Source organism: Macrotis lagotis, chromosome 1, assembly GCF_037893015.1.
Source record: "Macrotis lagotis isolate mMagLag1 chromosome 1, bilby.v1.9.chrom.fasta, whole genome shotgun sequence".
NCBI classification, from domain to species: Eukaryota; Metazoa; Chordata; class Mammalia; order Peramelemorphia; family Peramelidae; genus Macrotis; species Macrotis lagotis.
Genome location: NC_133658.1, coordinates 371,600,000 through 371,616,607, shown reverse-complemented (window position 1 = coordinate 371,616,607; position 16,608 = coordinate 371,600,000). Strand labels below are relative to the sequence as shown.

The 16,608-nt window shown below is 36.7% G+C and overlaps 1 protein-coding gene across 2 annotated transcripts in view; it reads left to right on the top strand.

Moving 5' to 3' along the window:
- Positions 1-16,608, top strand: part of ERGIC1 (endoplasmic reticulum-golgi intermediate compartment 1) — a 147,473-nt gene that overhangs the window by 52,720 nt on the left and 78,145 nt on the right. For both annotated transcript variants that reach the window (XM_074212402.1, XM_074212404.1), the window contains exon 2: positions 14,502-14,563. In XM_074212402.1, coding sequence (XP_074068503.1) covers positions 14,502-14,563 — 62 coding nt within the window. The remainder of the gene's footprint in view (positions 1-14,501; positions 14,564-16,608) is intronic.

Here is a 16,608-nt window from a genome sequence, read left to right as displayed (position 1 = left end):
CATTGACTCACATAGACTGTCTCAAGTTCTTTTCTGTTCTCTCTAAACTTTCTTGGGGACATTGTGAGTTGCATCAGTTTGTCATTTTTACCTATATGACTTCCAGATCTGCAAATGCAGGCCTATTCTCCCTTTTGAGTTCCAGTCCCATATCACCAATTATCTGTGAGACATTTCAAAACCAGTATCCACAGGAATCTTAAATTCAACATGTCTAAGAACAGAACTCATTATCTTTCTCTTCCATACCTCTTTCAAACTTCTGTTTGGATGTCACCCATCCTTCCAGAGCACTCAGGTTCACAATTAGAAATCACCCTCAACACTTAGATGGAATACAATTGTGCTATAAGAAATGACAAGCAGGAAATCCTGAGAAGACATTTATGAACTGATACAAAGTAAAGCAAGCAGAACATTGTATACAGTATTAGTAACAGTGGCATTAGGGGCCAGCTAGGTGGTGCAGTGGACAGAGCATCAGCCCTGGAGTTAGGAGGACCTGAGTTCAAATCCGACCTCAGACACTTAATGATTACCTAGACTATTATAAGAGCTTTCTAATTGGTCTGCCTACCTCAAATCTTTATCCTCTACAATCCATTTTCCATATAGCTGCCAATGTGATATAGCTTGAGCAAAGGTTGGACCATATAACTTCTCAACTAAATAAGTTCTAGTGATTGAATGAATTCATGAATGTTGAATGAATCTGACCCTCTATAGTCAGAGGGTCTCATCAAGATTTTCATATTCCAAAGGCCATAAATTCATCTCTTGTTTCCTAATTGAGCTCCTTGCTTTGAGTTTCTCAGAACCTTTTCTAGTTGTTCTCCTACATGGCTTCTGGATTGATATTCCTAAAACACAGGTGTAATCACCTCACTCCTCTGATGAGGAAGCTCCAGAGGCATCTATTGCCTCAAAGATCAAATATAGATATCTCTATTAGTGTCTATTAGTTTTTATTTCTCTACTAGACTCTATTGCCCAACCAAATTGATCTACTTGCCCTTTTGTACTGTAGTTCCATCGCCATCCCCAAGCTTTTCCACAAGCCTTGAATGTATTCTCTTCCTCCTAACCAACTCTTCTTAAAGACCCCTAACTTCTTTCAAAGCTCAATTCAATTAATCAAGATTTTTAAAAACCTTCCAGAAATATTTTTGTTGATATCTTTTGCTTTTATATCACCTAATATTTCCAATTGTGTCCTTCTTCCTCTCCACTTCCAAAGAGCTTCCTCTTGTAATTATTTTTTTTAAATGAATGAGGCAAAAAATCAAAATTAGAAGGGGTTCCCATTAATTGTGGAATGGCTCAACAAACTGTGGTATATGATTGTGATGGAATACTATTATGCTGTAAGAAATGAAGATGGTTTCAGAAAAACCTAAGATTTATATGAATTGATGTGAAGTAAACAGAACTAGAACATTGTGCACAGTAACAGTGATACAATAGCAATGATCAGTTTTGAACAACTTAGTCTCTGATCAAGATCAAGATCACAAAGGATATGTTGAAAAATTATATCTACCATTAGAAAAAAAACTGATGCCCAAGTTCAGGTTGAAGCAAATTTTTTTCATTTTATTTTTCCTGTCATTTTTTTTTTGTGATATGGCTAAAACAGAAGTTTGTTTCCACGACTTTACATGGATAATGGATTATGCATTGTTTGCCATCTCAATGTGGAGGGTAAGGGATGGAGGGAGGGAGAGCCTACTGTATGCCAAGCATTGATCTGGGCTCTGGGTATTTAAATCAATCAGTTACCTATATTTATTAAGCACTAGTTGTGGACTAGGCACTGTAATTGGTACTAGGAATACAGACCTTACATTCTTTTAAAAAATTTTTTATTTTATTTTTTCCTATTACAGGTAAAACAATTTTTAACATTTATTTAAAAAAATTTTTGGGTTACAATATCTCTTTCCTTTCTTCTCTCTCCCCACCTGAAGAAGACAAGAAATTTGATATAGATTATACACATGCAATCATGCAAAATATATTTCCGTATTAACCATGTTGTAAAAGAACGCAAAGATACATACTCCCCACCTCCCCCCACCCCACCCCCAAGAGAAAGAAAATTAAAACAAGCATGTTCAAGACTCCATCAATTCTTTTTCTGGAGGTGAGTAAAATTTTTCATTATGAGTCCTTTGGAATTGCCTTGGATCATTGTATTGCTGAAAATAGCTAAATCATTCATGCACTATTTTTATAAAACTTCATTTATTTAAGGCAATAGGATTAAAGGTCAAACAGCTAGGCAATTAAGTGTCTAAGGCTGTATTTGAACTCAGGTCCTCCTAACTCCAGGGCTGATGCTCTATCCACTGCGCCACCTAGCTGGCCCCTAATGCATGCAATGTTACTAATACTATATACAGTGTTCTGCTTGCTTTACTTTGTATCAGTTCATAAATGTCTTCTCAGGTTTTCTTGCTTGTCATTTCTTATAGCACAATTGTATTCCATCACAATTCCACAACTTGTTCATTCATTTCCCCCAGTGATGGGTAAACCCACAATTTCCAGTTCTTTACCACCACAAAAAAAAAAAACTGCTATAAATAATTTTGTATATATAGATCCTGATACTTTCAAAAAGAAATTTCTTTGGGATACAGACCTAGCAGAGTATTACTATGTAAAAGGGAATGTAAATGCATAATTTTTTAGGACTTTGGGCATTGTTCCAAATTCAGAGCTTATATTCTAATAGTAGAGACAAATAATAAATATGTGCAGTATAAATATAAGGTGAAAAATATAACTATATTGAACATAGTAGTTTAATGTAAGGTAGCTAGGGACATTAGGAAAGGTTAGTTTCTTTCAAAACTCAGTACAACTGCTACCTCTTACATGAGGTCTTAACTGGTTTTCCCCAGCTGCTACTAGTGACTGTTGTTTTACCTTAGATTTATGCTTCATGCAGAAAATGAGCCAGATGTTAAAGGAAAAGAGGAAGTCTCTGAGATGGAGATAAATGGGAGATGACCAGTGCAGAGTTTTAGATGGAGATAAAGATAGAAATGAGTCCTTGCCATTTTTATCAGGAAAGATAATATATATCTATAAAAGCACATGGAAAATTAAAACAAGATAATTTGTGAGGGAAGGCACCAGCACCCGAGATATCAGGAATGGCTTTTCAGAGAATGTGTTACTTGAGCTGAGCCTATATGTGGGGGATGATATCAACATACTATGTAGGTCTGTGTGTGGGGTGGGGGGGATACCCTATAGATTGGGTTACCTCATTGGCCTTGAGCAGTTCTTTATTCTTTTTTTTCCATCTACTGCCACATTATGACTACTGGGTCATCTTTAAGAACCTTTTAGCATGGGGCAGCTAGGTGGCACAGTGGATAAAGCACCAGCCTGGAATCAGGAGTACCTGGGTTCAGATCCAGTCTCAGACACTTAGTAATTACCTAGCTGTGTGGCCTTGGGGAAGCCACTTAATCCCATTGCCTAGCAAAAAAAAAGAAAAAAAAAACCTAAGGAAAAAAACTGAAAGAACCTTTTAGCACTGTTCCCTATAATGCAGGGCTATTGAGAAAGATGAATTATCACTTTTTTGCATTTTGCTAGAGGGAGAAAGTAAATTGGTATTAGAAAAACTTCTATTCAGGGACAATAACTTGATGAAAAAAATTTATAGATAATCATCTCTGTACTAATGAAGATTTCACCTGAATGACTCTGCCTTCTTGGGCTGAAAGATCTCTCTCGCTGTAGTCTCTCTGCTGCTTGGGTGGTGAAGAGCTCAACAATCTGAATCCTGAGACTCCTCACTCCATTCAAGGGCATCCAGATAAAACGTCAAAGTCTATTTTGGGGGAAGGTGACCCATCACTTTCACGTTATTTGTTTTTCAGTGGCATATAAATTTTATTAAGTCTTGGAAACAGTGACATCACAAGTTTCTGCCTGGTTACCACCCACATATGGTGAACCACAAAGTGATTTGAGATCCATCTGCAAGATCATAGAAGAGGACCTAACCAAGGAAGTTAAAATAGCATAGCTGAGCCATTTTGCTATGAAAAGAAATGACAGAGTAAATCTATTAGTCAGATATTTCCAGTGGCTCTTGCCCTGCTTGGAAACATGGGAAGTCTTATACTTGTTTTCTTTGGGTTTGGCTGTACATCCATCCCTTGACCTAGAGAATGAACAGTCCATTAAAGTGTTTTGCAAATTGGATTACTTTTAAACAAATTATTTTTTTTGATTGTTACATTATAAAATTTGACATGTATTCTCAAAGAAACTTTTTTTCTCTAAATGTATTGAAGTTACATTAAATAATTCAGCACACATTAAATCATATTGCAGAAAATAGTTTTTTGTAAGAATATTAATGATAGTCCAGTGAATCAGTGATCTAATCCTTTTGGTTACTCTCTCCCTTCATAAGAGCAGATTATAATCTATAAATGCTTTTCCAACCTGTATGGTTCTTGTCCATGACCTTCCATAAATCCTTGTAAAGAGCCAACTCAGCATATTGCAAGCCTTCCTCTAGAGCTTTTAAAGTTTCATGGATACTACTTATTATACTTGGAATATCCATCTCCTGTGCACTCTTAATGCATATTCATTCACTCCATTTTCTTTTATGGTCATGCATGCCTTGGATGTCTCTTACATTATTAGTTCTCCTAACAAAAAGCACCATCCGTAACATAGAATAGCTTACTTGTTGCCAGCATGCATATTTCCAGTGTTTTTGAATCACTTGAAATCAGTCCTTCTAAGGTAATAGTGTTGTATCTTGCCAGTCAGAAAGAAAACATTTATTAAACAGCAGTTGTGTGCCAGTGACCATGTTAATCCCCGAGGATACAAAGAAAGATAAAAGAAGACTTTGCCCTCAAGGAGCTCATAGTCTAACAGAGAAATATTTTGTACAGTGGTAATAATAACACTCTAAATATTAAGGCTCAAAATTGCAAAGCAAATAGGAGACTGTTTGGTATAGTAGGTAGAGCACTGAACTCAAGAGTCAGGAAGACTTGGATCCAAATACTTCATCCTACACTTACTGACTATATGATCATGAGCAATTTAACTAACTTCTCTTGACCTCAATCTTCCATCTGTAAAATGAAGTTATTATAATTAATGACCTCTAAGATCCTCTTTAATCTCTGAATCTATGATATGATTCTACAGTCTTAGGATCAGTGAGTGGGGGATCAATGACCACAGATGGGATTTAATCATTCTTCTTCAAGGGTATATTGTTCCTCTCATCCAACTATTTCCCTCTCCTCTTCTTACCTTTACACAGGCTAAATCCTGTTTGGCATGCACTCCTTCCTCCTTATCTCTGCCTCTCAGAGCTACTAGTTTCTTTCAAAGCTCAGCACAACTTCTACTTCCTACATGAGATCTTAACTGGTTTTCTCCAGCTGCTGCTAGTGACTTTTTGCTGTATTATCTTAGATTTATTTTGTAAAAACATTTCTTTTAAATTTTTTTTATTTTTTCCAATTACACTTAAAGAAAGTTTTCAGCACTCATTTTTTAAAGAGAGCCTGTGTGTGTTAGTATGTGTATGTATCCCTCAGCACTTGGGATTTGTGAAAAACTGTCATCTGAGATTGTCTTCAACTGAATCCATTAGAGATTCCTTTTTTCCTATAGGAAAATAGTTCCAATTATAAAGTGAAAGTGACTAGGGAAAATAGAATTCAGCCTATCAAATTTCACTTTAAAGCAACTGTAGAGTGATAGAACTTGAGGTAGAAATTCCTTTCTCCTTTGGGAATCTCCTCCGTAGGGCTGAAATCTCTTTTTACAGTTCTTAGTTCTGTCCTCCAGGGTCAATCAGAACACTCTGGTCTCTTCCACTTGGCAGCCTTTCAAATGCTTTGAAGGTATATCTCCCAGATTTTCTCTTTTCTAGGCTTAACACTCCTGATTTCTTCAACTCTTCCAAACAAAGCAAAGCTTCTCTGTGTGTTATCTTAAAATGTGTCTGGCAAAGAATTGGAAATTGAGGGATTGCACGTCCCTTAGGGAATGGCTGAACAAATTGTGGTTGTGATGGAATATTATTGTGCTATAAGAAATAAGGAGCAGGATGCTCTCAGAAAAACCTAGAAAGATTTACATGAGCTGATAACAAAGTGAAATGTACTGTGTACAAAGTAATAGCCATATTCTAAGATGAACAGCTGTGAATACTATTCTCAGAAATGCAGTGATCCAAGACAACTTTGAAGGACTTATGAGGAAAAATGTTATCCATCCTTGGAGAAAGAATTGATGGTTTCTGAATACAGAGTGAAGCATATGCTTTCTTCTTTCTTTATTTTTATTGAGGTATTGTGTTTTTGTCTGTTTTCTTTCACATCATAGCCAATATGAAAATGTTTTGCATGACTGAACCTGTTTAATCTATATCAAATTGCTTGTCTTCTCAAAGAAGGAGGGCAGGGGAAGGGAGAGAATTTGGAACTCAAAGTTTAAAGGTGAATATTAAAAATTGTTTTTACTTGTAAATGGGGAAAAAATGATAAATAACTTTTTTTAAAAGTCCCTAGAACTGAACACAATTCTCTAGATTCAGAACCTAGGGTTACCTATCACTTAACCTCTGTTTCCCTCAATTTTCTCAACTGTATAATAGGGATAATGATAACATCTGCCTCAGGTTGTTGTGAGTATAAAAACAATATAATATTTGGAAAGAATTTAGTATAGTACTTAGTAGATTGTAGGTACTTCATAAATGCTTGTTTCCTCCTAGATGGGGTCTGATGGGGATAGAGTGCTTAAGCAAGGAAACATTTGTGAAGTGTCTACTCTGTGAAATATAAAAACAGAAATGAAACAGTTCCTAACCCGAAAGGGCTACATTCCATCAGGAAAGATAGCATGAATCCATGTTAATGAATTAAGTATATATATAATTGTAAGTAATAAAAAGAAGGCAGTTTGAGAAGAGGGATAGGTGGAGAGATCAGGAAAGACTTGTTGGAGCAGGCAGCACTTGAAATGAGCTTTGAAGAAGATGAGATTTTTTTTTAATAAAAAAGGCAATTATTAAGTATCTGAGACCTGATTTGAACACAGGGCCTCCTGACTTAAGGGCTGGTGCTCTATCCACTGTGCCACATAGCAACCCCTTACAAGAGAGACTGTAAGGGGGCAGCTAGGTAGCTCAGTGGATAGGACCTAATTTCAAATCCTGTCCCAGATGCTTAATACTTACTGTGTGACCTTGGGCAAGTACTTAACCCCATTGCCTTACAAAAAAGAAGAAAGATACTAAAGGGATGCTAGAAAGGAGGGAATTCATTGAGGGCATGGAACCCATAGTTGACTGTATTACAGAGAACAAGAAGGGGAATCATTCTAAAAAGAATGGAAAGATAAAATGGAACCAAGCTATAAAGGGATTTTAAAAACAAACTGAGGTTTTGTTTTTGATCCTAGAGGCAATAGTAATCTGTGAAGTTTGAATAGAGGAGTGCCATGATCTGACTTACACTTGAGCAAAATCACTTGGGTGACTTTGTAGGGGATGGATTGGAGTGGGGTGAGACTTGAGGCAAGAAGGGTAGGGATAGGAGAGGAATAAACATTTATATAGCACCTACTCTATGACTGTCACAGTGTTAAGCTATTTTTACAAATGCTATCTTGTTTGATCTTCACAATAATTCTGGGAGGCAGGTGCTATTATCCTCATTTTACTTTTGAGAAAGCTGAGGCAAATAGGCCAAGTGAATTGTCCAAGATCACAGTATCTGAATTTGAACCCAGATTTTCCTGACTTCTTGCCCAGTACTCTACCCACTGTTCCACATAGCTGCAATTAGTAGGCTATTGCAGTGGTCCAGGTGGAGCTATTATCTCCTTTGCTCCTCTGGATGCAACTTGTGGCAACAGGGCATAGTGGATAGGGCACTAGATGAGGCAAAATGAAGTGGGAAGAACCAGGAGATCATTAATCACAGTAACAGCATATATTGTAAAGATGATCAGCAGTGGAAAACTGAGATGCCCTTTATGATTATGCAATTCCAAAAGACTCATGATGAAAAATGCCATCCCCCTCCAGAGACAGAGATCTGATGAACTCTGAGTGTAGATTCAAGCATTATCCCCCCTTATTCAACATAGCTAATATGGATATATTTTTTGCATGATTTTAAGTATCATTTTCCTTGCTTTTTTAATGAATTGAGGGGTGGGTTGGAGGGAGATAATTTGAAATGCAAAATTTTCTTAAATGTCAAAAATTTTTATTCATTAAAAAATTCATTTATTTGATAAACTAGATGGAAAATTGAATATTTTATAACTTTGCTATGTGATCATTTTCTTATGTAGAACAGAAGAACTTGAAAAAGCATTGGATTTAGAGTTGTAAGGGACCTTTAGAATCTTCTAAACTAATCCAACTCTTTCACTTTATAAATGAGGAAACTGAGGTCCAAAGAAGTGGAATAAAAAGCACAAATTCACACAGTAAATAACAGAGCTGGGATTTTGATCTGATTTTCCATTTGTAATCCATTACTCTCTATTTTACCATGTCCTGGTCCTGACTCTACCATTTATTAGCCACAGAGCTTTGGGGCAAATCATTTATCTATTTTCCCTTCCATGAAATAAAGACAGTAGTTCTTATATTTCTCACTTCACAGGGTTGTTCTGAGGATCAGAGGAGATAATATGTATATATAAGGTTCTTTTATACACCATGGTGGTACCATAATAACATACACTATTATTGATATTTGTTCTCTAAAAGTTTTATTCCTTTACTTTATCATGATATAGAGGAAGACCCTAGGCTCAACAGAAGACAAGTTCTAATGAATGCTACCAGCTTCTAGCAAAATGTTTGGCACATAGTAGGCACTTATATGCTTCTTGACTAACTATATAGATAGACTGGTATGGGTCTGGTAACAGATAGTGTTTGTCATCTGAAGACCATATTTATATGTGCTAGGGCAAGTATAGAAAGACACATTGCCAGAAAGTTGATCCCTATGTGATGAATTTCCAGAAGTCTTGTGGTTGAGGCAAGCCATCTGCTAAGATGTGGGCAGGTTTTAGTCTGTGAAAGAAAAGAGCTATGTGGGTAAAATACCACAACTAACTATTTGACCAATGAGTATAGGGACTGTAAGTGTTATTATTGTCTTTGTAGCCATAATATTAAGTCTAATTGAGATGCCCTCTGCTTTAATTTAAACCCATTTCTTCCCATCTGGTCTTTGGAAGCAAAGAGAGCATACCTTCTGCTGCATCTTCCTCATTATTCAGAACTATGATTGAGTTTCCTCATGGCCTTCTGTGGGTTGTGAAGAAAGCTCTTGATGAACCTCAAAGGGCCAGATTTAAATGGGAATCACTGCTACTGTTACTGGTTAAAAGGAATGAAGCAATTTGTTCCAGGCTAAACAACTCCATTTCCTTTAACTTTGTTTCCTCACATTGATCTCTTTGATTGCTCTTAAACAGGACATATCCGGTGTGTCTGCATCCTTCTTAATGTGAGGTGACCAAAGCTAGACACAATATCTGCTCTAAGAAGGGGCTGACTAATATGGAACATAGTGGAAGAATTACTTCCTGCCCTTGGCATGTCATAGCCCAATTAATTCATCCTTGTCTCCTGTTGGCCTTTGTCACAGTGGCATTGCATTGCTGATTCATTTGGCTTGTGGTCAGTTATGACATCCCATTCCTACCCCAAGATCTTGATATTAGACTTTTATGGAGTCCATCTCTTTTCCCAGCTCATGTTTGATACTGGATTTTTAGTCCTTTTGACTATTATCCTTTTCAGCAAAGTACTATAGATTCTCAAGTCACCAAGAGTCCCCAGCTAATTTTGTGTCCTCTTCATATTTAACAGGCATTTTTTTAATCCTTTCATCAAAATCATTAACAAAAAATATTATTTAGAATGGACCATAGAACTAGAACTAAGAAATAGCATTATGTAATGGGGTGAATACTGGATTAAGAACTAGAGTATAGATGTGGCATGAGGCAGAGAAGAGAATACTGGGCTAGCTATCAAAAATTTGAATTCTGTCACTTGTATAAGCTAGTTGACTCAGAGTAAGAACAATTCATTTCAGTGAGCCTCATCTGCTAAATTGGAATACTAAAATTATATTCATCTTCTTAAATTCAAATCTGGTCCAGACACTAGATGTGTGACCCTAGGTAAGTCACTTGATCCTGGTTACCTCACTTTCCTATAGATTCCCCACTACAACTTATCTTTCCAAGGTATTATAATGTCATTCTACTTTCATTAATTTTCTATTGTTAGAACCTTTAAAATGGATATATAATTAATTATTGAGGGTGAGGACTATTTTCTTGACATCTTATGATTTTTTTCTCAACTCTTATCCTTTTTGACCTTTCTGTAGCTTTTAACACCATTGAATACCCTCTTCTTGATATTCTCTTTTCTCTGGTATTCATAACACTATTCTCTTCTAGTTCTCCCACCTATATTACCTCTCCTTTTCAGTTATGCCATGGATTAAATTATTATCTCTATGCTAATAATTTTCAAATGTCCATATATAGCCCTAATCTCTCTATTGACCTCCAGTCTCATGTCTCCAAATTGGATGGCTCGAAAACATCTTTTTGGGTTTGTTTGGGGTTTTTTTGGCAAAGCAATGGGATTAAGTAATTTGCCCAAGATCACACAACTAAGTAAGTATTAAGTGTTTGAGGCTGATTTGAACTCAGGCCCTCTGGACTCGAAGAGCCAGGGCTCTATCCACTGTGCCACCTAGCTGCTCCTCAGACATCTTAAACCCAGTATTTCAAAATTAAAATTATTAGCTTTCTTCATAAATTCTCTCCTCTTCCTTATTTCTCTATTATTATTATTTTTTTATTTTTTGCAAGGCAATGGGGTTAAGTGACTTGCCCAAAGTCACAAAGCTAGGTAATTATTAAGTGTCTGAGACCAGACTTGAGCTCAGATCCTCCTGACTCCAGGACCAATGCTCTATCCACCTCTCCATCTAGCTCCTTATTTTCCTCCATATCCAATCTATTGCCAAGACCTGCCTATCAATTTTACTTTCATAACTCTTCTTGCATATGACCTCTTCTTTGACACTTCCACCAACCTGGTACAGGCTCTTATGACATTAATTATTGCAGTAGTCTACTGGTGAGTTGACCTGACTCTTCTTATTTCAGTTTTTCTTTGACTCGGTTGTCAGTGGGATCTTCCTAAAGTGCAAGTCTGACCACGTCACTGACCTACTTATCAAGCACTATCATCTCCAAGATCAAATGAAAAAATGTTTGGCATTTATAACCCTTAATAATCTTCTCTCCATCCACCTCAACCCTTCAGTTACCTTAATCTCTTCTTCCCTCTTCCCTTATATATGCTTTGATCCAGTGACACTGGTTTCCTTGTTGTTCTTTGAATAAGACACTCCAACTCCCAACATTTTTTACTATCTCCCATGCTCTACCTCTCATCTCCATCTCCTTGCTTCCCTGGTTTCCTTCTAACCCCCTACTAAAAACAAAAACAAAACCAAAAATGAACCAGTTAAAATCTTGCCTTCTTGAAGCATTTCTCTATCCCCCTTAATTCTTGTTCCTATCCTCTGTATTTTATCTCCCAATTACCCATTTTTCAGCTTATTTGTACCTAATTGGGTACATGCCATCTTCCCCATTAGACTTCAAAAACTGTGAGAGCAAGGACTGTCTTTTGCCTTGTTTTGTATCCCTAAGTTTTAGTGTGATGCCTGGCATTATGTAAGTGCTAAATGCATGATTATTGACTGACTGACTGAATCTTATAGTTAATAAATATTTAGTTACTCATATTTAGTTGCTGAATTGAAATATACCTGAAAGGTATTCTTTTTCTCCCTTTGAAGGAACAGCCTGCTCAAATTCCTAAAATAAATTCTTTCCACTATAATCTACACCCTTCCCCAAAAAACAAAACTAGCTTTTCCATAGATTATCTTCTAACTGATTCTATCCTGGTTCTATCCAAATCGTTCTCTTCCATGCCCTCTGTCACTACCACTCACAAAACAGACTGATACGTTCTTTTCTCTTCTGCCAGAATGAAGGGCAAAAAGTTAGTAGTTTTGAATCACAGCACTACAGACAGCATGGTCAAGTGGAGACAGGGCTAGTCTTCAAATCCAAAAACCCTGGGTTCAAGTCCTATCTCTGACACATTTTGACAGAGGCTGAACAGGTTGCTTCTTTCAGTACCTACTGACAACTCTCTATGATTCTGTGTTGCAAAACAGAGGTTTTCCTCTCCAGAAGTTGTTTACCTCAGTGAAATCATGGCTTTAGTTAGAAGCCAGGTTGTAAAAGATCTTAAATGTCAGACTTAAGAATTTGTATTTTACCTTTTAGCTCAGTGATTCCAAACTTTTAAAAAATATTTTAGGATAGAGCCAAAACCTGTTATCTCAATGGTACTGAAAAAATTTCTCAGTGAGGAACATCCCTTGATGGAGGAAGCACCTTTTCTTAACTTATAGACTTGAAGAGTTGCTTAGAGTACTAAGAGAAGACTTGCCCAGGGTATGAGAATCTCTTTCTCCATTTTATTTTGTGTCTTTTTTTTTAATTTGAACTTCTTCTATTCTCTTCTCATTAGGGAGGATTTGGGTGGAGGATATGGTAGACAAGAATCCTACTCCTACTCTCCTTCTACTCACTTCTAATTGAAAATAACAAATAAAAAAGTCATAAATGTGGATAGTCAAACAAATTAATGTCTCATATTGGCCATGCATAAAAAATATACCTCTCATTATTCATCTCCATAATTTTTCTATCAGAAAATTGGCATCATGCTTCATCAATTAGGACCAGTTTTTAATGTCAGATTATTTCTCAACTCTCTCAAATGATGGTAATTGTACTTTTAATGTCTTTTGATTGAGAAAACGTAATGAATGATACAATGCTTTTATGAATTCAGTGATTCTTTGAAATGAATGTATATTTTATTAATTAGAACAGGAGCTACATCCATTTGAAAGATTTATACATAAATGTGCAAGATATTGATTCCATAGAATGTTTGTTTATTTATGAATTCATATATGAATACATGAACTCCTTCAAGTAATTCAGTGTTTTTGCTCCTCCTCTTCACCCCCCAAGTCCAATGCAATATGTGATAAGTTTGGCTGAGGGAGATTTTAAAGATTTTTGAGCAAGAAAGTTATATGTTTAGAACTGTATGTTAGGAGGATTACTATGGTGGTTATATGAATGGCAGATTGAAGAGAGGAGAAACTGGAGACAGAATGATTGGTTAGGTTATTTTATTACTCTAGGTGAAAGATGTTGGTGAGGGTTTAAATTAGGGCCATGTGTGTGGAAAAGCAAGTATGGATGGATTCCAGTGAAATTGTAGAAGCATGAAATTTCACAATAAAAAAAAGGTAGAAAGTACAGCTTTTTATATCAGAGGCAAGTGGATAGAGCACACAATGGATTGAACACTAAATCAAGATTCAAGAGGACTTGTATTAAAATCCACCCTCAGACATTTACTTTTACTAGTTGTGTGACCCTGGGCAAGTCACTTATCCTATCTTTGTCTGTTTTCTCATCTGTAAAATGAGAATGATTACAATAGTACTTACTTTTCAAAATTATTATGAAGATCAAATGAGAAAAATGTTAAGTGCCTATTTAGCACAATCCTAGCATACAGCAAGTGCTATATAAATATTAATTATTATTATTATTCCTATTAGTCTGGTAACTAAATAAAGGAATTTTGTCTATATATTTTAGATAGATGTAGATTTTATATGTTTAAAATGTTTTATATATATATATGGATATGGATGTAGGTAGGTATACACACACACACACACACACACACACACACACTCTCACACACATGCACATACTCATTTACTAGATTTCCTGGGCACTTTTGTTAGCACCTCATAAAACTGAAGCTTGTACTATGAAAACTTCCCATCAGGTTTTGATGAAAAGGAGCCCAGGAATCTTCTATGCTTCCATGGATTCAAATCCAACTCATTCCTACTTCCTGCTTCATCTCCTTCCAAAAGGAAAAAAAAAATCCAACAGGGGAAAAATAACTTCACTCAGCACCCTGAAGAGTTAGACTGTTTCTAAAATATGGAATTTGCCAAATATATTTTTATCATTGATCCAGTCCTTCCTGGGCAGGAAGAGAGAAAGGAAAGTAGTGTTGAAGATGGTGGAAAGATGAAACCAAAGAGAAAGTGTCATGCAATTATATAAACATTCAGAAAGGATGATTGCTGTCCTTCCCTGCCAACCCCTGTGTCTGTCGAAAGGATCATGTAGAAAGGATCATGATTGTATTGTAATCCTAAGTAGGGAAATGACTAGTACCATTAACCCTTTGGGGAAGAGTTAGTTAGAAATTTCCTAACTCACCCCCTGATGCTTTTCTTCCTTTTCAGATTTGATATCTACCGGAAGGTACCAAAAGACCTCACGCAGCCTACGTACACTGGGGCCATCAGTGAGTACCAATCTAACTTGACTACTTTCAGTCTTGGCTTGTACCCACACCCTTTTTTCTCCCAACCACTTTTTTTACTCTTGGAAATTATAGGGATTTTTAAAATGAAGATAGGGAAAGGAGAAGATTTCATACAAAATGGTGGCCAGGGGCAGCTAAGTGGCACAGTGATTAGAGTACTGGCCCTGGAGTCAGGAGGACCTGATTCAAATCTGACCTCAAACACTTAATAATTGCCTAGCTATGTGACCTTGGGCAAGTCACTTAACTCTATTGCCTTAAATTTTTTAAAAAAGAAATAAACAAAATGGTGGCCAACACATAGCTGGAAAGGACCTTCTTGTCCCTTTCAGAAACACTATGTGTGGTCTACAGAAGCTTCCAGTCCTGTTCAGAGGACTCATCCTCACTTGGAAATCAGATTTTAGTTTATAGTAATTATGTTGGTGGTCAGTATGTCCACATTTCAGGCATCCTATTGACTAGCTGCCAATAGACATCTGAGTCCTTCCTTCTAGCCAGCATTTCAGCCTTTGCCTGTGAAAGTCACTAAAACTGTGTACCATTTTAGGCCAAGGTACCCTGTGTGGTCTGGTGTTTTTTAGATGAGAAAATAACAGAAAACACTTGATATATTGTATTTCACAAGATCCAGAGTTGGAGGGGACCTTAGAAGATTTTTTTCCCTTGCTCTAGTAAAAACAGTTATTTAGATTTACATAGAGCTCAAATATGGAAACCAAGACTCAGAGAAGAAAGTAGATTTGGATCATTTTGGACCAGTGTCATTTCTTTGCCCTCTGGACTCTTATTGTATTCAGAAGCTTCATGGTTTTTCTGCTACATGATTTGGGGGAATAGATGAGGGAAGATGAAGAGTGTCTTGTAAATTTGGAGAAGTCTGAATGATAGGAATTTAGGCCTTACTAGTTACCCATTTAAATGAAGGCTTCTAAATGATGGTTTTGACAGTTGGCATGGTGAAACCAGAGCCTTTAATACTGCAAAATCAGGAAAATAAAATATCCAAGTGTCAGGGAACCAAGAGTCCAGACCTGTGAGTCCCACTCCTGGTATATCAACAAAGTCCTTAGGATCTAGGGGAACACCATGAACTGGTTTTTAACCACTTTCCTGAATCCACCTATGTCTTTGGCCAATTCAGACCATTTGTAGTCAAGGTACAGAGAGCAGAGCAATGAAGAAATGAAGGTAAAGAAAGGCAGTCAAAACCTAAGGACTCCACACTCCAAGGTCACATCAAATGACCAATCCTCATTTAAATCCAACTCTATTTAGACTAACACTGCTGCCTGTCATAGAATTTTAGCATCTAGTTTTAGAATCTTGTTCAACATCTTCATTTTACAGATGAGGCAGCTAAAGCCCAGGGAAAGGCAATGTTCACCCAGCATCACCCTGCCAGTTAGGAATTGGCATACCAGTAATCAAACACCAGCCTTCTGACAGATCTGAACTTGAAGGACTTCAGTATTTGGGGAAATAGCCCTGAAGATCAGGGCATAAGGAGTGGCAGTCCTCCTCTGTTCCTTTTAACTATTGTGTTATCTCACTCCTGACCAGTTCAATCTCTCTCTTCTTCCTTTCTTTTTCCCATTCTTTCCATTCTGCTTATTCCATTTCCCTAAAACTGGATAGATTGGGGGAGGAGGAGATGGCAGTGGTCAGGAGTGATGGGAATGAGACAAACTATTTTATATTTCCTCTTCTTTTCCTTGTTTCTTTCTTCTCCCAATCCTCAATCTAAAAGACTGAGACTAAGCTTCTTGTAAGCTTCTTGAGTAACTGTAGCCCTTATATGTCTCTTTATGTAAGCCACATAGTCAAGGAAGAACGAAGCTACTTTAATCTTCTTCATATACATTCACTCATTAAGTAATTCAGCAAACATTTATTCATGCTTAGCATTAAAGTATACTAGGTTCTGTGTTAGGGGAGAGATTAATTCAAACAAAGGAAGGGTAGGAATACATCGCAGGAGAAGGATACAAAGACAAAATGGACAACTCCGGCCTTCAAAACTC